A 22,613-nucleotide genomic window follows, 5' to 3' on the forward strand; every position below is an offset into this window, starting at 1 on the left:
TAGGGCCGAAAGAGTGGCTGAGCTATCTAGTTGCTCTCGAACGTGAACTCGGCACGATAGTACCAATCAGAGGGTAGAAAAGAAAAAAAAGCAAGAGAGAAAGAGAGGCTCTGCCTATAAAGGAGAGAAATAAGGATGACGATAGCGATCCTTCCAAAATCCGCTCCCAATAATACTTAATCCTCCATCCTCATCCATTTGAGACCGCTCCCCATCTGCCTCCTGGCTGCCCGGTCCTGAGCACCACTTGGTACGGCGGGGGCACCCGCTGCACAGGACATTCTGATTGCTCCCCATGGGTGTAAGCAGGGCCTCCGTTGCAAAAGCAACCAGCTCATTCGGCAAATAATTTGGCGAGACCCAAAAAAGAAGTTGTCGGACAAGCAGAGGGCTCGCAAGGTCCGCCTAAAAAGGTTTAGCGCATCTTCATGATGCCGGTGGCTCCGAGCAGAGTATCAACTATCACCTCCTCGCCGAGGATCGCCCTCCTCATCGGACAGGCCTTCTCTCTCTCTCTTTGCTTCTGATAGGACCGCTACAGACGGCGTCGCGAGATTGTTCCAGGTTCGTTGTCCCGTTACAGCTGGACGGGGCCATGCCATGCAGGCCAAGAGCTTGTCGGCGTAGGTGGACCCGGGCCTCCGTTCGCGAGCAGCAGGCTGTAGCAGCCTAGCAGGACATGGTTCCTAAACGGAAGTCCGGGAGAGACCAACTCCGATACTATTTGGTAAGCATAACTAAAAGCTATCATCCTCCTTGAAGGATAATGGTGGACGTCGTCGTCATCTGCCGCGGGAAGAATGATGCTGAGGGGCGGAGAAAGCATAGTGATGGAAAGAAAGATAGTCTCGGCAAAGTCCCGCCCTCCGCCTCAGGCAACGACCATGGCTACCTACTCCTGGTGCACGCCACCCTCCCTTTCGCAACTCGCAAGCTTCGACGTCCTTGGAAAAGCTTCAGGCCCAGGCCCATTCTTGGCGATCCTAGCCGCCCTTCAATCGGCGGAACGCCTTATCAATATTTAAATACCTACGGCCGCTTGCAGTGGCTAATGTCTCCGCCCAATCGACATTGCGAATATAGAAGTTGAACGAATACAGCTTGGGATTCTGGTCTATCTCTAATAATAGGTCATTTCTCAAAGTGCCTCAATCGAACGAGGGCGTATCATACGTATCGTCGGGGTCTGTGCACCGTCAGCATGAGGGATATTCGACTCGTCATTATGAGGTGGACTTCTTACCTTTGCGGTTGGCGAGAATGTATTTGCGTGCCTCCACAATGTTATGATTCAACTCGGTCACCAGTTCCTGCTGGCGCACTTGGACCCTTTCGTTTCGCCGCGATGCCCCGATCACAGCAGCCTGCGCCACGTGGAACCGCGACACTCTGTTCACAAGCATCATATCGAATGGCGTCGTCGTGCTTCCTTCCTCCATGTATCCTTCCACGGTCACTCGGTCCAAGCGAGGTCGCCCAAACAGCAGGCCCTTCAGCTCGGCCGGGTATCCGTGGTAGTTGAAGTGGATTGGTCGATCCGAGCCAAACAGGCTGTCGAAAGCATCCGTGGTCAGAGCGTGTGGATGCAGTCCGTGGTTTTCAAGAATCATCAAGTCGGTCACATTGACCACTCGCACCCGGAGCTCTGGACAACGCTTGCGTAGGATGGCTGCTGCGTAGATGACTTCGAACATCACCTCCACACCAATTCCAACCAGTACGACGTCTGGGTCCAGCCCGTCGTCGGTACTACAGAATTTCCAGATCGATGCGCCGGCTCGACAGTGACTCTCCGCCTCTTCAGTACTTAAGTACACGGGAGTCGGCTGCTTCGACCCAACCATGAGGTTGACGTAGTTCTTGGACTTGAGACAGTGGTGCACAGTTGTCAGGAAAGTGTTGGCATCGGGGGGCAGATATACGCGGGCGGCTGTGGGCTTCAATTTGAGCACGGCACCGATGAAGGACGGGTTTTGGTGAGAAAATCCGTTGTGCTCTTGACGAGCCCATGTGCTTGTTTCAATATAGTTGATGCTGCTAACCGGCTTATGCCAGGTCGTTTCTTGAGCCTATTGCAGCATCAGTCAGACTTTGGCAGCTTACGAAACACAGTGCATGGTAGAACATACCATCTTGTTGAACTTGGCATATTGCACCATCATGGTGTGAATAATACCCAAAAAGCTTTCATATGATGGGAAAATGCCCACGCGACCCGTCAATGTATATCCCTGCATGAAGCCCTGACACAAGTGTTCACTGAGCACTTCAATGACACGGCCGCCTTTCGCGTTCGAGAACTGATCCCACTGGAAGTTCCTTCCAGTGTGCGCCAGAGCTGCATCCAACTTGTTACTTTCCAGTTCATCTGGCGAGAACAATCGGACAGTGTGTGGATTCTGAGTAAAGACCTGGTCAATGAGCTTTCCGATGGTCTTCATTGCGCTCTGCTGGGTGCCTTTTTCGACGCCAAAATCCCGCCAGTCAGGGAGGTTGGGTGCCACATATCCCTTGTAGGCCTCTGCACGCTGGCCAAGCTTTTTATAGTCATCCGAAGGCATCACAGACTTAATATCGTCGATGACATCCCCGGTCTCAGTGAAAAGCTCGTGCGGGCTATACGAGGACAGCCATTTCTGCAGAGCTTGAAGCTCCTCCTTATCCTTCTTTGCGTTGGGAAGAGGAACCTGATGCGAATGGAAAGAACCCTCGATGAACGAGCCGTGTAGCTCTTTGGGGCCGGACCAACCCTTCAAACTGTCAGCTCAAACCAAGCTCAGGGCAAGTACCATCACCATACCTTTGGTGTGCGCAAAACGAGCATTGGCCATCTAGGCTTCATAATCGGTTTTCCAGAGCGCGCTGCTTTCTGAATTTTGTGGATCTCCCCAACCGCCCACGTCATAGAGCTGTGGAGATCTGCATCGATATCATCCAGGTTCTCGACAATGCGCACCTGGTAGCCATAACCTGTGAAGAGAGTGACCAACTCTTTGTTATCCATGCAACCGAAGATAGTGCGCTCGCTAATCTTGAATCCGTTGACATGGAGAATCGGAAGGACGGCACCTGATTCAGCAGGGTCGATGTACTTGATTGCATGCCAGGATCTGTCTTTCGTCAGCACGGATTGTTGGTTAGATCCCATCGGACACATACGTCGCGGTAGGGCCAGTCTCTGCTTCTCCATCACCAACCACGCAAGTAACAATCAAATCCGGGTTGTCCATAACAGCACCAAAGGAGACGGCCAACGCATAGCCTAGTTCACCACCTTCATGGATTGCACCTGGGGTTTCCGCATTGATATGGCTATACGAAAAGGTCAGCTTGACTTCAAACAGGATTTAGCCGGGCATCAAACCTTGGTAGTCCAGCGCTTGTACTGAAAGTTGAGATAAGTTCATGCAGGCCATTTTTATCTCGAGAGTATTTGGGATAGAATTTCTCTAATGAGCCCTCGAGCCACAAGGCAGCCAGCATGGCTGGTGCACCGTGTCCTGGGCCGACAACATAGAGCATGTCTAGGTTATGCTTCCTGATGAGGTAGTTCAGATGGGAGTATACGAGGATCAGCCCGGGACATGTGCCCCAGTGACCTGATAGGGTGTGAGCGGAGCTTGCACCGAGGACATCTAAAAGCGATTGGCTACACTAACCTAGAAGCCTGGGCTTGATGTCGTCGTGTTTCAAATCCTGCTTCAGCAACACATTATCCTGGAGGAAAATCATCGCTACAACGTGTCAGCGAAGCAAAGTGGACGGTAGAGGGAGAAGCCATCTCACCAGCAGCGATGTACGCCGCTGCACGACGGAACTTCAGCAGGCCATTGTAGCCAGCCTCCCCTAAGGTTGTTTCCTGGAGCTTGACCTGCAGTTGTTCAACAAGATCTGGGATATGCGATGGCTCAGCCTTGGGATTTGGCCTATCGATGATTTCGCCCGGCATGGTGAGCTGATCGGTGATCGATCAATCGGTAAACAAATCTATGAAGTTCCAGGGTCCGTCCGTCTCAGGGTTTCTAAGTATTAGGTAGATAAATTTGACCGCACGTGGAAGCAGGGAAATAAATACCCACTTGGTAAAGCTGATTGAGAGGAGAAAAGAAGATCATGCCACAATCACAAGTGCATTGAATGAAGGGAGATAATAAGAGTGGTGAGGCCTGGCGGGATAGTTGCAGCAGGAGCACTACGTCACCTGCCGAGGATGGCAGTGACATCACCCTCCGTCGCAACCGGGAACTTGTCACCTCCAATTCAACCACCGACGTCCGACATCAAGGCTTAACAAGGACCAGAACACTTATATACAGGTCGCGCATTCCTTCAGCGATCAGACAGCCAGTCGCTGTGTTCCCCGCTTCCAATTGCCGCCTCTACGATGACGCGCAAGTCCGTCCTTTCCGTCAATGCCGGATCCTCTTCGGTCAAGCTTACATTCTATACTTTCGAGAAGACTCCCAAAGTGATCGCTGCAGCTCAGGTCTCCGGCATCACCGCTCCTCCAGCGAAGCTAAAATACACCAGCGGCTCTACACAACACAATGAGGAACTTAAGGACAGCCTCAACACCCCACAGGATGCCTTCAAGTTTCTCCTCCATCGCTGCATCTCTGACCCCGAGCTTTCCGAAGTCGCCAGCACCGATGATCTAGCATATATCTGCCACCGGGTGGTTCACGGCGGGAACTACGAGTCATCCGTGGTGATCACCGACGAAACCTTACACCATCTCGAGAAGCTGGAGGACCTTGCTCCATTGTGCGTGATAACCACATGTCATCCAATTGTAATCGCTTCTGACACGACACAGACACAACTACTCCGCGCTGGAAATTATCCGCCATTGCAGAAAGGAGATCCCATCCGTCAAGAGCATCACCTTCTTTGACTCGGCCTTCCACCAGACCCTACCTAACCATGTCAAGACATATCCGATCGACCAGAAGACAGCCAAGGCCAATAAACTCCGGAAATACGGTTTCCACGGCATCAGCTACTCGTTCATTCTACGGTCGGTGGCCGAGTTTCTCAGCAAACCCATTGAGCAGACCAGTATCATTGCGATGCACATCGGAAGTGGTGCTTCTGCCTGCGCGATCAAGGACGGTCAATCAGTTGATACCACGTAAGGACGAAAAGGCCTTACCCACAGAGCCCGTCTCATACTGACACTTATACTCACAGAATGGGACTCACGCCTGTAGCCGGACTACCAGGCGCTACACGAAGCGGCGATATCGACCCATCGTATGTCATTACTCCAAAATATCTCCCTGGCAAGAAAAGAGACTAATCTCACCCAGCCTCGTCTTCCACTATACCAGCGAAGCCGGCAAGCTCAGCCCCGCCAGCACCAAAGAGATGCATATCAGCACAGTAAGCTCCACTGCAATCAACTCTTCCCCTCCCCGCCATCCATATATCTAGGGGAAACCTCACCTAACCCACACTAGGCCGAAGAAATCCTCAACAAAAAATCCGGTTGGAAAGCCCTAACCGGCACCACCGATTTCGCCCAAATCGCCGTCGAGAACCCACCCACAGAGAACCACAAACTGGCATTCGATATCGTGGTCGACCGCATCGCCGGCTACATCGGCAATTACTTCGTGAAGCTCGACGGACACGTCGACGCCTTGGTATTCGCAGGCGGGATCGGCGAGAAGAGTGCACTGCTTCGGAAAGCAGTCACCGAGAAGTGTCGATGTCTGGGGTTCGCGGTTAAGACGGAGAAGAACGAGAAGGGGGCAGGCGATGGGGAGACGGTGGTGGACATTTCGAGGGGTGAGTCCAAGGGTCCAAGGGTACTGATCTGTCAAACGGACGAACAGGTGAGTTGTCTTTCTCTTCCTCCTCCTACTGCTATACCGTTTTCATTGTTGTATACACCTGCTAATAAACGTCATATCCAGTTTGAAATGGCCTACGGATGTGTCAAGAAATACGGCGAGACGGAGTCCAACAACTAATACCTAGAGGGAGAATGCCACCCGACCTTCTACCTACCTACCTACCTACCTACCTACATAGCATAATCGTCCCCTCTCTCACTCCGAGGCATGCGAATCCACTACCACCAACAAAGTTCAGACCCCTTCATCACCGTCACCTATTCTAATCCCATCCATCCACTTCTATCTAAATATAGCCCTCCCAGACACTCCAATCCAAGTATGTATGTGGAGTCCGAGCTTAATCTCCCAACCCAATTCCAACTAGTATCAAAGAATGACCAACAACATTCCAGACCCGACGACAATACCAAACCCCTCAATACTGAATCCAGGTCCCAATAGCCAATACATAATACACAGTACGCTGTACTCAGTTGCTTTGTTGATATTCTTATTTCATAACTGCGTACTCTGGAAGATAAGATATGATTTGTAAAATGAAGGCTACGTATGTACTTGATGCTTATTGGTGAGCTTGGTATATTATTTACAGGCAGGTTAAGTATTATTATATTATATTATATCTAGGATATATATGTAGAACAAAGGATAGGAAGAGGGGGGTGGGGTGGGGTGGGGGGTGAGAATCCCTGGGATATAGCAACTAAGTGGCTAAGTATAGTAGTAGGTAGTAGGTAGTAGGTGTCTAGGTTGGGGGTTTGTTCCCATTGGTACACGTAACGGGAAGACCCTGGCTAGAACCCCCAAGTATACTTAATAGAGGTTGTATTTGATTTAGTTTGATTTGATTTGATTTCTACAAAGCGAATAAGCATCGCAGGCAGCTGTCATGTCAGAACCAACTCATGCTCGCTCACATGACAGATTAAGGGTGTCTTTGTTCCATACGAAATTGATATTGATACTGATACTAAGAGAGGGGTAATGAGTGTTTTAGTTGCCACTTGATCGTCGACCGAATAGATCCGGTCTGGATTCATGTGTTTTCCTTCTCTTTTTTCTTTTGGTGTTGTTTTTTGTTTTTGGAGGGGGCGGAAGGTTGGATTGTCTTGCTTCGCTTTGCTCCACTATGGGAGATGGGGAAGGGAGAAGTTAATCAGTGCGCAGGAATGTGCTATGTAAATCAGTAGAATGCAAATGCAAATAAGATTGACAATAAATGGAGTTGATTGATTCTCATTGGTTATGTATCATCTCGCTCTCCTTGCTTTTGGCTGATGATTCGCCTCGGTGGCTAATTGATGTTGGAAGGCGTGCCCCGTGGGTGAGTGATTTGCGAGATGGCGCAGATGTCAGATAGGAGATAGGGATTAGGAGTTCCATGGAGGTTGTACTCCGTGGTAAGAAAGAACAGCGATGGTGGTGGTGGCCCCGCGGAGTTGGAGACCGGCTCCGACATGGTAGCAGTACTTTTGATAAAGAAGATGCACGATTATCGGGGCCTCCTTCATGCAGCTAGAGGGTTAGTCGGGACTGGTCTAGATGGTCCATCCATGTCTTATGTGAACGGATCCGTTGAGAAACGCCCCGGTCAGCATGGATCATGGATGTGGCGGCCATCGCTGGAGTACTTTCTTCAAAGGATCCAAATTGGAGGCATTGGATGAGTGCTCCACTGACATTGGATTCTGCGTCTGCCTATTCTGGTATATGTCGCAAGTGAGAAGTGATAGAGCGCAAAGCACAGCTCTTCTAGAATTTTCTGGTTGCGATCCACGCCTCAGAATCAGGAGGAGTCCGCCTCGTCTGTGCGGAGATGAATGATCGCTCACTTGCGCATCATCTCCGAAGCGCATGGGGCTGGCGGGAGTGATCTATCCATTACTTCATCAGTAAATAGCCGGTCCGACACTGAGGCGACATGAAGATCATCGTGCCGAATCGGGAATTGCGTGCAATGCATTGGCTGGGCCTGGGTCGTTCAGCGTCCAAACTAACGATGAGGCTGAGGACGGGGCAGGCGATCACGCATCAAGCCGGTGGCTGGAGATAAAAAAGATAGATGCATATGGCGTGTTCGGTTTGCACCATGGCCCAAAAAGGGGAATTGAGTTCTGGTCCGGAACGGGGAAGCGAGATGAGGTTCCAGAGTGGCGGGTGGATGCGTTAGTTAGTTGGTGGAGAGGAGAATCGATACGTCCAGCCGCGTAGGAGGAGCTAGTACCTAGATAGTAGTAGAAGAAAAAGAGAAAAAGAGAAAAGAAAAAGCAAAGTGCGCGGCGGACAGGCAGGATTGGCAGGGGACACGGGACTTATCAGGCGCCTCCATCCCCGTTCGTAATAATGAGCCGGGAGCCAAAGGGATGCGCAGGCGATCCGATCAGTTCCCCTTCCAGAACGCCATCCCGTGGGCGCTGCAAAAGAGTAAAGAAAGAGTCTGACACTTGACACACTAAAAGAGTCCCGGCTGCGGTTCCGCGGATTAGCTTGGAACATCGTTGCCTGATCAGGGATGACGAGGTGGTCCTATTCAGGCTGACTGTAATTTAGTGAATGATCCGATCCGTCAGTCGCATGGATGATAATGATAATGATGAAGATGAGAATAATGACAGGCAGCTTGGCAGTTGGCAGGTCTTTCTACACTGACCAGGCACGTGCGGGCCCATGAAGAAACTCTCTGTGGTGGATGATGAACATGAACATGAACATGAATAAGGAACTGTCAGTAAGTAAGGAAAACCCATCGGGAACTTCTGTGCCCCCATGCAAAACATCTCCAATCCCCGCTTCTGCACCAAAAGTACAGCGGACCGATCAAACCTTGTGGCATCATCATCATCAACAACCATGAACCTTCACCATCCATCACCAATCTAACCATGCAGCCTCCCTGCGTCGGTCGCATATCCTCACCCATTTCCCCGTTCCAGGATTCTGCAAGGTTGTCCACCATGGCGAACAGACCTCTTCAACCTTCAGCCTTCCTAGCCTCTGTTGCACAGCAGATCGGTCGATCTCCCATGACCTCCTGTCCCTCCATCCCGGATGGACAGAGGCACATCGTCCTGTAGCTTAAAATGATCTGCTGCAGAAACTCAATACCCCGGGCTCGACACAAATACCGCATCTCGTATCGAGCCAGGCCGGTCCGACAACCTTGTTTCAACGGGAATCAACGTTGGGGTTGAGTGGCTAATGCACTCTGCCGAGCGGGCGGAATTCAGGCCAGTCTGGATTTCTGCATAACGCCTCGGATTACTTCGGTCGTCATCAATCATCATCATCATCATCAAACAACATGACAGGTCAATTCCTGTATGATTGATCATGAAACCACCCGGAAATCCAACCCAATCATATGATCTGATCTTACCTATCTACTACTACCACCTACCTATGTACCTTGCTAGTTAGTTGTTGCAACTCACCACACTAGTTAAGCCCTCCGTACTATCTATCCAATGCAATATATCCCCAACGCCCTACTTTACATCCTTCCTTTCAAACCCCGGTAAGTACTAGATCCATGAATAGATAGGTACCTTTTACCCGAACAATCGATCAATCAATCAATCACCACCATTACACAGTACCTACCTAGACATGATTGACCATCCGTATCCCGAAAGGATCCCACCTCAAACAAGTCAAACTACCTACCTAATTATGCCCAATAAAATCCCCACCCAGCTGCAAGATAGGGCATCCATCCATCCATCCATTCCCCTAGCGTGTGCGGAACCGGAACCACAACCTCTCGTCCAAACGGTTCTCCCATCCCATCAATCTTAGTCCCGTTCCCTCGGTTTCTAGCGCTCTTCTAGCTCTTCCCTGTTCCTTGTCCGTGAGCCAATTACACTTTCCATCTGAATGGGGTCTTTCCTCTTTAGGGAGGAACCGTTGGAGGTGTGGATTGTTTGTTATTTAACTTTGCAAATTTCAGTAGGCGATTTTTGATTTGTAGCGGTGACAGTTCCTGATACCTATCTACCTAGTAGTAGGTATTAGGTATGCTAGGTAAAGTAGATGACGATGGATGGATGGTACGATCCGCAAGCGGAACGGAACCATGGGTTGGTGGTTCAAAGGAACCATCCGCATGGGACTTCTAGAATGATTCTGGAACTGGGTGTGGATTTGAGTCAAGTTGGTGACGTGACCTATCTACCTGTCTTTTTGTTCAGTCTTTTGTTTTTTTGGGAAGTTATCTAATTCATGATTATTATTACTCTAAGTGTGTGGTTAAGTGAAAAAGAAATATTTAGTGTAGGCTCAGTCATATGTCACAGTCATAGTTGACACAAACACAGTAACCGAGCATTCTAAAATATACATGTCATGCCATTGGATGGTATCATGTCTCGGAATTCTGATGCTATCACCACAACCCCGGCAACAGTTCAGTTCATTCGACCAACGGAAAAAAAAAGAAAAGGCCAAATATGTCCGTCCAATTGATTCCCGTCATTATTGGCTACCCTGAAAACGACAAGGAAAAAGTACCACCGCCATAGATAAGGGTAATCAGACATCTTCAAACAAAGATAAAGCACGTATCACAGCTAGCTCAAATCCATCGGTGGGATTGAAACAGTAAACACGCGTACGTACCAGCCTAGCAGGGAACCCCCATGTTGCGAATCCCAGTACATGCGTCGCTTGGCGCTGTCGGACCTCGTACTTGCTTTAGATGTCTACCTACTAAAAAGTGTAAACAGTAAACGCGGGTTCTGCGATCGACGAGACGTCAGTTCATTATGGAAGAACCGAGAAGATACCCAAGGGAGAAAGAGGTTGGGCAACGTGGTCGGCACTGAGCAGCAGTCTAGAATTCCGTCTTTACTTTGCCCCATTGTGGCGAATGTCAGGAATAGAAGTGTAAGAATGATGTAGTGGGATGGGTGTGGAGTCGAATAATTTAGCCCATACTGGGTACGGACGACAAGCGACAAGGTAATTTGCATTTTCCAGCCACTTTTTCCCAAGGGTGCTGCTTACCTGAGGCAGCTACCTAGAGACTAGAGAGCTATCTATCTACTCCGTAGAGAGCTAGGAGATGTCACCCCCCAGAAACCCGCACGGGGGAAGACGTCCAACATCCTATTCAGGATAGACAGAGCCATATGGACCCCGGCTCCATTGCGCCTATCGTTTGCTACTAGAGGACAGCCGAACTGGCGAACTGGCGCGCTGGCTGTGGTGCTCGCAGCTCCATCCGCGGTCGCGGGGACGAACAGGCAGGGCGAGGCGCTAGAAGGACTAGAAGCGCGCGAGAAGAATGCAAGTCGCACATAATACGTAACGGAGGCGGGTAACAGTGGATTTGCCGGATCATGGATCGTTATTAGGGAGCCCCACTGCCCCTTTCAGCCAGCCGATTTCCCCGGTGACCAAGGGGAACAGCGCAGAACTCAGAAGGCCTGGCGGAAAAGAAGTCCAGAGCCAGCTCCACGGGATTAAAAAAAAAAGAAAGAGATGACGGAAAAAGCAACGACAGCCAATGTGGTCTCCTGCCACTTGACCTGTATGCCCAGAGGCGCAGACAAACGAGTGCCAGAGTTGACAGAAACGGGGGCTAATCTCCCTGTCGCTGGCATGAAGCAACCAGGAGAAGGGTGGATCTGACTAGGGGAGGCCATCGAATCAATAAACAGTGATCTTGGTCGCGATAGTCTCCCGAAACTACCTCCAGACTAAAGTGCAGCAGGTGACTAACTACCGGACGGAAAGCTTCTGGATTGGTTCTGAACCTGGTCCTCCGTATCCCCGGAGGGTGTCCACCCGCTCGTAGGGTTGAAACTTGAAAGCCTGCTGAGTCGACCCATGTGAATGTCGAATGGATTCGGGTGAAATGAAATGAACAGCTCGTCACCACCTCCCCTTCAGGGACCATCCCCGGTACTTTGTCGAGCAGGGACTACTGCCTAAATCCTCAGGTACCTACCTGTCTCCCAGCCCAGGATAATTAAAGTCATAGCCGGGGGCACTGAGCCTTACCTATCAAGCAATTGCATGCGTGATCAAAGTTCGATCATCTCGATCGTATGTACAGTAGAGTGCGGCTATGCAGGTACTACTCCGGCCCTCCCAGCCTGGCTAGCCGCGTTGGGGGTAAGCTACCGACCAGGGTGTGCTGCTCTAAATCTTAGCCCTGAGAAGCCACCACTGGCAAAGAATAGATCCAGCCCAAAAATTCAGAGACCCCGTTTCATCGATCAGGAAAAAGAAAAAGAAACGAGAGGAAAAAAAGAAAAGAAAAGGAAGACCAGAGCTATCATCAGCATGGGATCACACTGCGCAAAAGCACCACGCATCCATGGAATTTAGGATAAGTAGGGTTTCCGGGAAACACACTTCCCCCCCCCCCCCCCCCAAATCCAGGGGCCCCTGACTCTGGTCCTGCCCCCCAACACCACGCGAGAGAGCATCAAGACAAGCCCCAGCGGATCCATTGGTGCTGGATTCGGATCCATCCGCGGGATCCTTTGAGCGGCTGCCTTTCCCCACCCACCTGCACCTGAGGTGTCTCCGAGAAATCGGTTCCTAGCTTCTGACTGATGTACTCCGGTCTCCGTATCTACCTTCAGTTCCAAGCAGTGGAACCTTGAATTTTCTTCCTTTACGGAGTAGTTCCTTAGTATTTCCTTTTTTTACATTGGTGTGGTAGTAGTAGTGGCGTAGTGGTCGCCGCCACGATGGGTGGTGGTGAACTGGTGACTTGGTGAGAGTGGCTAGATTCCCGACGCCATTACGGATTTACAGTACCTTAGCCGGAGTCCCTAGTAGGCTCCCCCGAACTAGGCCATGATCGATGAATTTTTTTCAGAAACGACCTAAGTCACTTCCGTTGCGGATTAGACGGACTCTCTTCCTGTGGTTTCCCTACAATTTCCGAAATGAACCCGTGTCTGGAATCAGCCATCAACGGGAGATTCTCCCAGCTGACGGGGAGATGCGGATGGAGCCATTGAGTGACCGGTCGGGAGGGAACATGAGGCAACTCTCTTAGACAAAGAAGCAAAGGGATGAGATGAGATGAGATGGGGGTGCAAAGGAAAATAATACCAACCTTAGCCTTAGCTACAAAAAGCCGTCACGACGTTGGTGACCGGGGCCAGAAACCCCTAAGAAAAGAAAAAGAAAGGGGGAAAATGGATCGCACCCACTCTTCGCCTACCTATGTATGGTACCTTACCTTCGGGACGGGAGAGCCGCCTAGCTATGCTAAAGAGAGCTGTTGCTCGACAAAGTAGTAAGTTATTATCATTACCTACCTACTACTAGTATGTGTATTTTGTTTTTATTTTTTTTGTCTCTCGAATTTCAATCCAGCGCGCGCTGTATCACTATGATTCCATTATTGCCCCGTTCATTCTGGCCACTTTCTAGCCTCTCTCTGGGGGTTTTGGTTTCCCACTTTTTATTTTTTACGTGACTATCCTGATTGCCCAGGTCTATCTACTACTTGGTATCTATGGAGTACCTTTATTCTGCTTTTTTTTTTTTTTTTTGATTTTAATTTTTTAAACTTCCCAAGAACTTTAGGTTCCTTTCTGTCCAAGCCCGGCTGGGACAGATCACCCCAATCTTAAAAAAAATCCCCAAGAAAATAAAAAACACCCAGTCCGTCAGAGAATTGAAGAAGGTCTAGTCAGTAGTCACTACTAGTATATATCTATGCGATGGGCCCCCTTCAACCATCTGGCTACTAAATTCTTCAATTCATCCATTCCTAAAATCAATTAAACTCACCCTTCCTCTCCTCCCACTCCTCTCTCGTCTGCCTCCCTACGTACTTTCGCCCATTCCCTCGCCCTCCCTCGGCTCTATCCCCGGTCCTCCTCGCCGTGACGTTACCAGGCCGCGTTCCATCCTCCCTTGCGATACGTCCAGTCTAGCTTGGTTTCTTTTTTTTTTTTTTTTACCGGATTAGACGGAGCTCACTTCCGTGGGACTCCTTTCCAGGATCACCTCCTTGCGGGCTGCATTAGTCGCCTCCGTGTCCTTGGTCGCTGGTTCTTGATCCGATCTCAGCAAATACTATTGCCCTGCACGTCCCTGCGTACTTTTCCCGCTGGAATCATCCAAAGGGGAATCTACAAGAAAAAAAGAAAAGAGAAGGAAATCAAACCCAGACGCCTTCCGAAGAAACCACCGCAGGAGTGCCTGAGAAAAAACAAAATAAAAGCGACCTGTCCACTGGGTTCACGGACTCCACCCATCCTCATTCTTACAAGCCCATTTCTTGTTCTTGGTACTTCGAGACGTCGCATTCCTGCCCTACTCAGATCTACCTACGCACCTACATCACCCTGTCTCGTCTCCAACCCAGTGTCAGACTTGTGCGCCTTAATAAGGATCGCACTTCCGATCTCACCTGCAGCTGCAGCAGCATCGATACCGCCTGTTCGCTGCCGGGGGTACCTCACTAGTCGCTACACACGATCTATCAACACGACGCACAGTCGCAATAATAATCGAGCTCTTTTTATTTATTATTGATTTCTTTTGGGGGGCTGCCGTGTGTTTATATTTAATCTTCCTGTGAGTACTCCTTCAAGCTTGAAACACTTCCCTACAAACATCCGTCCTCGCCTCTCTATATCTTCCTACCTACCTTCCACTCCATTCCCCCCAACTCTATCCTCAGCATCTGACCATGGCCATTCGCTCAGAATCTGCAATGATCCTTCGAGATCTCTCGGCCTTCAACATGGGACGAGGAGCTTACGACACTACCGGGGTCAAGAAGCCGGGTGCACCACCGCCGCCGCCCACGACCCGATGAAACCCTTGGAGACATCTGCCAACCACATGCTGCTGTTCTGCTGTTCTCTCGAGCGAAAAAGTTATTTGTGACTTGCAACTGGCGCATGGCTCCTGGAGTTTGACGTGACTGCTATGAAGTCGAGCTTGTACGTTGCTTGCACAGCTACCCCCGGCGTCGGATCCCCAACTAACAGCGAATCATAGTTCCTGTACTACTACTATTTCCTGACCTTCCTGCGTTCTTCTTGGCCACCACTGGTTTCGGTTTCTACATATTTTCTAATCACGCCTTTTCCGCCGTCGACTTTATCATGGAACGACACGGCCACCACCTTTTCTTTTTCGATCGACAATTTACCTTCATACACATTTAATCCGCCGACACGAACCAGCTCAGATCTATGATCTGTTCCATCAAAAGTGATTTGTCGAGCTTTGTTGTTGTTTCTATTTGGTCTGCTTTGATACCGGCGTTTGGTATAGACGGATAGGGGTTTTTTTTGATTTGGGATACATGGATTGATACCAAGACAGACTAGAATTTCCGACCTCGCGGTCAATTACCTCGATCTCTTTTTTTTTATTTTCGTCACATTTTGCTCCTTAATACACTTTGTGCTTGACTTGATTCTGAATTCTTCCAATGTTTCTTTTTAGGGATTGTTTGTTCCTACCATTTCGTTTGTCAATGTGGACAAATTGTGTATGTGTTTGCGCGTATGTGTACACTACTGAAAAAAAAGCACCATTTTGAGAATGCAAAGCCGGCGTGCCTTTTGAATCCACAGCCTCAGACGGGACTGCAAATCCCCTTGTACACCACAGGATTGGCATCCGGACGAGTCACCGACGATGACATCTAACCGTGATTGTCTTCAGGGTTGTTTGACGGGAGCCCACAGAGCGTCTTCAATCTGATTTGCCGGCGGGGGGGGAGGGGGGCATTATCTGGGTGGATCCTGGTCGAGAATCAAGAAGTTCGAACGGCTTGCATGTGCTTCTTTTTTGGGCAGCCACCGGGTCTGCACAAATCATGTCGTGCAACGTTGGCTCCGTGACACGACTAGATGCCATTGGGGAGGCGTTTCCAACTGTCTGGCGGCGATCAATGGCCGTTGGGGCCCATTGGCACGTCATGCTTGGACGCCATGACATGCTGTCGGTCTTTGTTGTTTACCCCGTGCCTGCTTGCGACCTATAGATATGCACCTTGGGAAATCCTGGTTGAGTTGGGCCAGATCGCTTGCCTACCAATCATCGGATGCTGACGGGGGGGAGTTTGGGGGTTACTTGAAAAAGGTGATCTGTCGCTTTTTCCGCGATGGTGAGGCCTAACAATCGGGGGGGTTCTGCGTTGGAGCCGGTGGATGGGTATCGACAGCCGGTGTCACGGGTACTGGCGACCACCACGGACAGCGTTGCTTGTTTCAGGAAATGGATGGATGATGGATGGATGGATGGATGTATGTACTTGTCGAGCGGGATACCTCACAAACACCAAACAGCCCTAAACGCTCCCCAGCCTGTACCTCTCCGCTGTCACCCACTCTACAGTGAGTACCTACATCCTACATCCATAGTACATACTCTGGTACCCGCAAAGCCACAATGGATAGAGCGTCGGGTACCTGAGGTGTTATTTTTTGCCTTGTTCGGCGATGCGGGAACATCCCGTGACTGCCCGCCCGCCCTGGCCGCGCTAACCCCAGTTGGGCCTCGCGCCGTCATCTACTCGACCCTCCGCCTCACTGCGCATCTACCTGGGCCGGAGCATCTCTCTCTCGGTCTCGCTCTCTATCCTCTCATCCACGCTCCCTGTCCACCGCCATTTCGCTTGGTTCTGGTGCGTAGTATCCGTCTCTCTCATTTGTCCGTTTTCTCTCCACGTTCCCGCAGTCACATTACCCCTGCTCTAATCCACCCCCTCCCCTCAGAGTCCCTCGTGTTTCTGGCTTACGTCTTCCTTCAGGCTACCCCGAGCGTTGCCCTCTGTATCGCCCAGCCCGTGCCGCCCTTTGCGAGCTGAAATCATCCTTTAGATTGATTCTCATCCCTAGTGTGGGCTGTTCCTGCAAGACGACCTGATCGCATCCCATCATCGCTCCCCGTTGGGCTCCCGAGCCATGTCTGAATCAACTAGCACAAATACCCCAAAGCCGAGTAGCAGCGTCAAGCTGGTACTTTTGGGAGAAGCGGCTGTGGGAAAGGTACGGACGACCTCGGCACTTTCCTTGCTCTGACCTCCGGGTGGTACCTGAGTAACCGGGGGAGCTGACTATGAACGCAATGGCTGATTGCCTATAATAGTCATCGCTGGTACTGCGATTTGTCAACAACGATTTCCAAGAGAACAAAGAGCCGACCATTGGAGGTAAGCATCCGATTGTGGCGATTGCGGATCACACTTTTTTTGGGCTCGGGGGGAAATCCTTGCCATCCTCTGGTTTCCCGATTGTGGCTGTATCTCCGAGGCTGATGTCATTGTTTCTACCCAGCTGCCTTCCTTACCCAAAAATGTTCCCTGCCTACGCGGACCATCAAGTTCGAAATCTGGGATACCGCCGGTCAGGAGCGTTTCGCCTCGCTCGCTCCCATGTACTACCGTAACGCCCAGGCGGCGCTGGTGGTCTACGATGTCACCAAACCGTCCTCCCTCACCAAGGCGAAGCACTGGGTTGCGGAACTTCAACGACAAGCTAGTCCCGGTATTGTGATCGCTCTTGTCGGCAATAAGCTGGACCTGACAAATGACGGAAACGACGCGGCCGGGGAGACTCCCGCTGAGGCCGAGGGCGAGCCATCTGCAGCGGATGGAGATGAAACTGCCGGGGAACCTCAGGAAGGGCAAGACGTCACTTCCGGAGATGCTCGAAAGGTGCCTACACGGGAAGCTACCGCCTACGCGGAGGAAGAAGGCCTCCTGTTCTTTGAAACTAGCGCCAAGACGGGCACGAATGTCGTGGAGGTGTTTACAGCGATTGCTAACGCGATCCCGGAGAGCAGCCTGAAGAGCGGACGAGCAGGTGGCGCTGGCACGGGCCAGACTAGTCTGGGCAGCGGTCGTCCGGCCGAAGACTCGCGGGTCAACCTGGGGGAGCGCGGGCCTGCCACGGCAAAGGAAGGGTGTGCCTGCTGATTTCGGATTGTTTTGCAGCGTGTCATGAGCTTTGGTCGTGCTTTTTGAATCTCTTTTTTACTGTTCCGATACAATATCAGGTTGATTACACGGTAATATCCTGCGGCGAATGGAGCCCGACCGCCCAGGTCAGACTGTCATGCGGCTTGAGCCATGTCATTTCCGGCGTCTCGAGTGTTTTTGTTCTGCTGTTTCACCCTTTTGTGTTGTTCCGATGACTATGCAGAGTTAATACGGCGATGGATGAATGGGGAGGATGTACAGAAGTCCCGCAGGAGCTGTGCCGGCCATAGTCATAGATTCTCGATGAATTCGGATTTGCATAAGTGCATGTCTGTAGCAGTAGCGGCAGCTGTAGCGATCAAATGTGCTACCTATCTGATGATATAGTAAGGAAGGATATCCGAAAAGGGCAGCCGGGTCACGGGACCAGACATCCCCTAACTAATCCCAAAGCGGACTACGGCCACCCGCTAAGCGAGAGGCCGAGCCTCCGATCCCACAGCCGACCCAAGCGCAAATTGGGGACGTTCAGTGTGAGATCTCCGTTCAACCACCAACCTCGACAACCAACCTCACGACAGAAGGCAGCATCCGCAGCACAGCCAGCTACCCGTCGCTCGTCTGCAAACATGGCTGCTATCAACAAGATCGCCATCAACTCGCCGTCGAGGCAGAACCCCTCCGAGCTGGAGACCGCGATCGCCGGTGCTCTCTTCGACCTCGAGAGCAACACACAGGACCTGAAGGCCACCCTCAGGCCCCTGCAGTTTGTCTCTGCCCGTGAGGTAAGGATGATTTGGTTTTTCTTCGTCCGCGTACAGATCAGATGTCGGGGGTTGTGAATTGGCGGAAACACCATGGCCAATATACGAGTGCGGAGATCAATGTCTTGGTGGAAAATGAATTTGTGTGCGGTCTATCTACATGGATACCATTGAGGACACATCTAGGTGTACTTGATATATACCATGATTGGGAGGAAACGAATTGGAGTATCCAACACCGACACTGATCTGATGCGCGAATGAAGCGAAAAAAATTATTATTATCATTCGAATTGTGCGCAACTTGATATTGACTGCCTATTTCACAGGTCGAGGTCGGCCACGGCAAGAAGGCAGTCATCATCTTCGTCCCTGTCCCTCTCCTCCAGGGCTTCCACAAGATCCAGCAGCGGTACGACTACCTCCATACCCCGGAGTTTGGCAAATTCTCCACTCCATCATCACCACTACTCGGACGTGCTGTGGAGCAGCACACACATGAGCACGGGAAACTCAGACAGAGACATATATACTGACGGAATGATATCTAGTCTGACCCGTGAGCTCGAGAAGAAGTTCTCCGACCGCCACGTCCTCTTCGTTGCTCAGCGCCGCATCCTGCCCCGCCCCAAGCGCTCCGCCAACTCCCGTTCCAACCAGAAGCAGAAGCGTCCTCGTTCCCGCACCCTGACTGCTGTCCACGACGCCATCCTCACCGACCTCGTCTACCCCGTCGAGATCGTCGGCAAGCGTACCCGCACCAAGGAGGACGGCTCCAAGACCCTCAAGGTCATCCTGGACGAGAAGGAGCGTGGTGGTGTTGACCACCGCCTTGATGCCTACGGCGAGGTCTACCGTCGGTTGACTGGCCGTGCTGTTGTCTTTGAATTCCCCCAGGGTGGTGCCGACTACTAGATCAATTTTTATTTTTGTTGACAGTGACAAATTTGACAAGACAAGACAAAATTTGATTTGAACTTCTTTTTTTCCTCTCCTTCCCCAATCCTTCTCTTCATTCAATTCAATTCTTACTTTCCACCATGGCCCGGACCCATCAACAACAACAACAATCTCTGAAAATGTTTTTGTTCATGGTTCCACCCGTTACCTTTGTCGCTCTGTGGTTGAGACAGTGAGGTTCTGGTCAGGTTTCGGTTCGTCTGGTTTGGCTTGGTTCGGTTCAATTCGGTTCGGTTTCGGTCAGGGAAAAAAAATCACAGGATTCCATAGGTTTTGGGGGGGGATTAGGGATGAAAGTGATTGTTGTTGTTGTTCAAAGTTCCAAATGCGTCTTATCTGTCTATGTCGGGGTCACTTCTCAACGCTAAAAAAGAAATAAAAAGGATCTGTTCTGGTAGGATAGGATTAGGGGAAAACAAACAGATCAATTGTCGAGAGATACATACTTTTTTTTTCTTTTCTTTTTCTTGCTGAGTGAGAGGACAGGGAGGGAGGGCATCTTGAATACTTTCTACTTCTACTTCTCTTTGATATGGAATCAATATCCATGTTATGTGATGGATGTGATGTGATGTGATGTGATAATACAATAAGTCATGATCTGGAATGTTGTTTTCTGGTCTGTTTGTCTATCTAGTTGTAGGTGTTTTCATTAGGTTATGCTTGCTTACCTAGCAGGGGAATGAATGTATGGGTATGTATGCGTGTAAGAAAGGTATCATTAATCAAGCTCTATACAAAGTGGCAACTACACCACCTCCCTCATAATTCTTCCCACCCCCAACACCATCCAATATGCTAATTCCCTCTTCACTGTATCTGAACTCGATCCGCGGCCTACCCCATGCTCTTGATCAATCTGATTATCCGAGTCCCACTCCATGTGCACAAACACCGGGATCTCCAGGACGTCTTCATCGGGCTGGAGTTGCTGGTTCGGGTCGGACGTCTGTCCGCTCCAGTCTAATGCCACGCTACTGTCGGAGTCGGAGTCAGAGTTGGAGTCCTCGTCATCGTCATTGTTGTTCTTGTTGGTGTGGCTTTCTGCTTCTAGCTCATTGGCGGGATATTTCTTCGGGGTTCGTTTGATGCCCCCCGGTAAGGTTCCCGGTACCACCTCTAATACAACCGTAGTCCAGTTCCGTCCCTTGTCCCACACTTTTCCGGCTTCTGCGACTTTCTCGTAGACGCCGAGGCCGCCGGATCGGGAACCTCGCGGATCGGTGGTGGTGGCAGTGGCGGGGGTAGCGGTGTTCGTGGTGGTGGTTGCTGAAGCGCCTTGGAGGGCTTCGTCCCACACGTCGCTGTTCGCGCCAATGTCGAATTGCGGACATAGGATCGTCACTTTGGAGGCCACGCGACCTGGAGTGACGGATGGCGTGGCCAGGGTGACGCGGACGGGATCGAACATGTGATTCTTTAGGGTGAGGAGCAGCTGGATGGGCCGCAGCGGAGACAGGGCGTCTAGGTTCGGGTTCGTCGTGGAACCCGGAGCCGTGGGGGCCGGGAGAACGGTCGCAGCTTGTTGCGGGCCAGGGTTCAACGGCCGTAACGTCGGCAGGGGAATGTAGCTGAGGGCGATGAGGCGGATACGGAACCGCGTGGACTGCGGTTTCAGTTCGGGTTTGACAAGAATGTGCTTGCACGACTTGCACCGTTTCGACCGTTTCGTGCGCAGTAGGACAGGGAGCGGGAGGAGGTCGTCTACGAACCGGGCATCCGGGGACTGGAAGGCACGTTGCTCCAGGGAGGCCAGTCCGTCCCAGCCGCAGTCTGGTGAGGCCATGCGTTGGATCAGTGCGTCTTCTGCGTCGGGGGAAGGCACCTTGAGGCCCTCGCCGGCGGTGAGGGCTTCTCGCATCACAGGCGGTTTGGTTTTGGGCTTCTTGTTGCCTCCGCCGTAAAGGCTGCTGAGTCGGGAGGATGAGGTGTAGAGGGACATGATACGGTTCAGGGCCCCGGGGGAGGAGAAGCCGGCTCCAAAGTCCATGCCCAGGGGATCGGTTGGTGAGGATGACGTTGCGGAGATCTGGTTCTTGTAGAAGTTCTTCAGGGCGTTGAATCTAGCGTCGGGGTTGAGGGGAGCGCTTGGCTGGTCCAGGGGGTCTTCCGGCTTGCTCTCTCCTGGCGGTAGGAATGCCTCGTCGATGGAGGAGTAGGTGGAGAGGGGGGATTTGAGGTCCCCGAACGTCCGGGACATCTGTCTCGAGCGAGAGGGGGTGGCATCGGTCATCTTGGATAGTTGGGTGCGGATGTTGGTCGGCTTGTCGAACTTGATGCCAATATCCAGGGTTGACCACATGCAGTATCCGCACGACAGCACCCAGGGGCCTTGTTGACTGGTGCCGCCTGTCACGACGTTCTCGAGGGTGTTGACTGCCAGGGGGGCGGTGCATATCGGGCAATTGAAGCAATTGCGAGCGCATCTTATACCCATCGAATTAGCACATGCCTACAGACGCCGGCTTGTGTAAACTTTGCTCGACCTACCGATTCCCCTCACTCCGAACCATGCTGCTGGGCGTCTCGAACAGGCAGTTCGGACAATACCAGCACACGATCTCTTCCGTTATGCATCGCGGACATTTGATCTGGTGACAATCTTCGCAGTAGAGCAGCTGCTCCGGAGGGTACAGGGAGAAATTGGCGCGCGGAGACCGAGGGTCGAAGGTCTGTTCATCTTCATCATCGTCCGGGAGCAGGAGAGGCTTGGGTTTGTCCGGGTTGGATTTCTGTGGCGAGTCCCTCGACCGCCGTTTCTTGGCCGGGTCCGGAACGGGGGTATTGGCGCAGGGACATGAAATGAAAGCGTAGGGGAAGGGACGCGACATAGTGAGAGGGGGGTTGGAATTGATATTGTTTATTGCATGCTAGGCGCATCTTCATCAGCCTGAGATCGGAAGAGAAACATCAGGGGGGGGGGCAGCAGCATACCTAATCGTACCACCATATATCATAACAAACAGCCAAATCTAAGCCTTCACTGGAAGCTGCATCCAACGCATAGCCATGACTCCGTAGACTGTAGAGAGATTCCCCGCGAAGGTGAACGCGACGTGGCGGGAGAAAATGCGGAGAACGACCGGATTTCTCGCCAGCAGCCGACGTCACGTTCCC

General features: G+C 51.3%; 6 protein-coding genes across 6 annotated transcripts; 4 read left to right on the plus strand and 2 right to left on the minus strand.

Annotated features, from left to right (window-relative positions):
* Window positions 1-1,089: 1,089 nt before the first annotated feature.
* Window positions 1,090-4,206, minus strand: BO94DRAFT_494352 (putative phosphoketolase). Its single transcript, XM_025609228.1, has 8 exons — window positions 3,787-4,206; window positions 3,660-3,734; window positions 3,365-3,599; window positions 3,160-3,312; window positions 2,801-3,110; window positions 2,130-2,750; window positions 1,244-2,069; window positions 1,090-1,186 (listed from the first exon to the last, which is right to left on the minus strand). The coding sequence occupies exons 1-8, from the start codon at window positions 3,947-3,949 to the stop codon at window positions 1,149-1,151; spliced, it is 2,421 nt and encodes an 806-aa protein (XP_025466523.1). The 5' UTR covers window positions 3,950-4,206; the 3' UTR covers window positions 1,090-1,148.
* Window positions 4,207-4,384: 178 nt separating this feature from the next.
* BO94DRAFT_468361 (putative acetate kinase) lies at window positions 4,385-5,975 on the plus strand (the record flags this gene model as incomplete). The annotated part of the gene is made up of 5 exons (XM_025608245.1): window positions 4,385-4,764; window positions 4,817-5,131; window positions 5,191-5,253; window positions 5,310-5,382; window positions 5,460-5,975. The coding sequence occupies 5 exons, from the start codon at window positions 4,385-4,387 to the stop codon at window positions 5,973-5,975; spliced, it is 1,347 nt and encodes a 448-aa protein (XP_025466524.1).
* Window positions 5,976-15,711: 9,736 nt separating this feature from the next.
* BO94DRAFT_105846 (uncharacterized protein) lies at window positions 15,712-16,712 on the plus strand. Its single transcript, XM_025605485.1, has one exon. The coding sequence runs from the start codon at window positions 15,955-15,957 to the stop codon at window positions 16,657-16,659; it is 705 nt and encodes a 234-aa protein (XP_025466525.1). The 5' UTR covers window positions 15,712-15,954; the 3' UTR covers window positions 16,660-16,712.
* On the plus strand, window positions 16,403-18,086 carry BO94DRAFT_536171 (Rab family GTPase). Its single transcript, XM_025611955.1, has 4 exons — window positions 16,403-16,476; window positions 16,603-16,840; window positions 16,941-17,004; window positions 17,129-18,086. The coding sequence occupies exons 2-4, from the start codon at window positions 16,757-16,759 to the stop codon at window positions 17,767-17,769; spliced, it is 789 nt and encodes a 262-aa protein (XP_025466526.1). The 5' UTR covers window positions 16,403-16,476; window positions 16,603-16,756; the 3' UTR covers window positions 17,770-18,086.
* A 244-nt stretch (window positions 18,087-18,330) lies between these two features.
* BO94DRAFT_536174 (40S ribosomal protein eS7) lies at window positions 18,331-19,657 on the plus strand. Its single transcript, XM_025611956.1, has 3 exons — window positions 18,331-18,557; window positions 18,866-18,948; window positions 19,088-19,657. The coding sequence occupies exons 1-3, from the start codon at window positions 18,402-18,404 to the stop codon at window positions 19,449-19,451; spliced, it is 603 nt and encodes a 200-aa protein (XP_025466527.1). The 5' UTR covers window positions 18,331-18,401; the 3' UTR covers window positions 19,452-19,657.
* A 537-nt stretch (window positions 19,658-20,194) lies between these two features.
* Window positions 20,195-22,528, minus strand: BO94DRAFT_575986 (putative dynactin Arp1 p62 subunit RO2). The gene is made up of 3 exons (XM_025615109.1): window positions 22,431-22,528; window positions 21,987-22,366; window positions 20,195-21,922 (listed from the first exon to the last, which is right to left on the minus strand). The coding sequence occupies exons 2-3, from the start codon at window positions 22,325-22,327 to the stop codon at window positions 20,245-20,247; spliced, it is 2,019 nt and encodes a 672-aa protein (XP_025466528.1). The 5' UTR covers window positions 22,328-22,366; window positions 22,431-22,528; the 3' UTR covers window positions 20,195-20,244.
* Between the last annotated feature and the right edge of the window lie 85 nt (window positions 22,529-22,613).

Source organism: Aspergillus sclerotioniger (assembly GCF_003184525.1).
Source record: "Aspergillus sclerotioniger CBS 115572 chromosome Unknown BO94scaffold_17, whole genome shotgun sequence".
Taxonomy (NCBI): domain Eukaryota; kingdom Fungi; phylum Ascomycota; class Eurotiomycetes; order Eurotiales; family Aspergillaceae; genus Aspergillus; species Aspergillus sclerotioniger.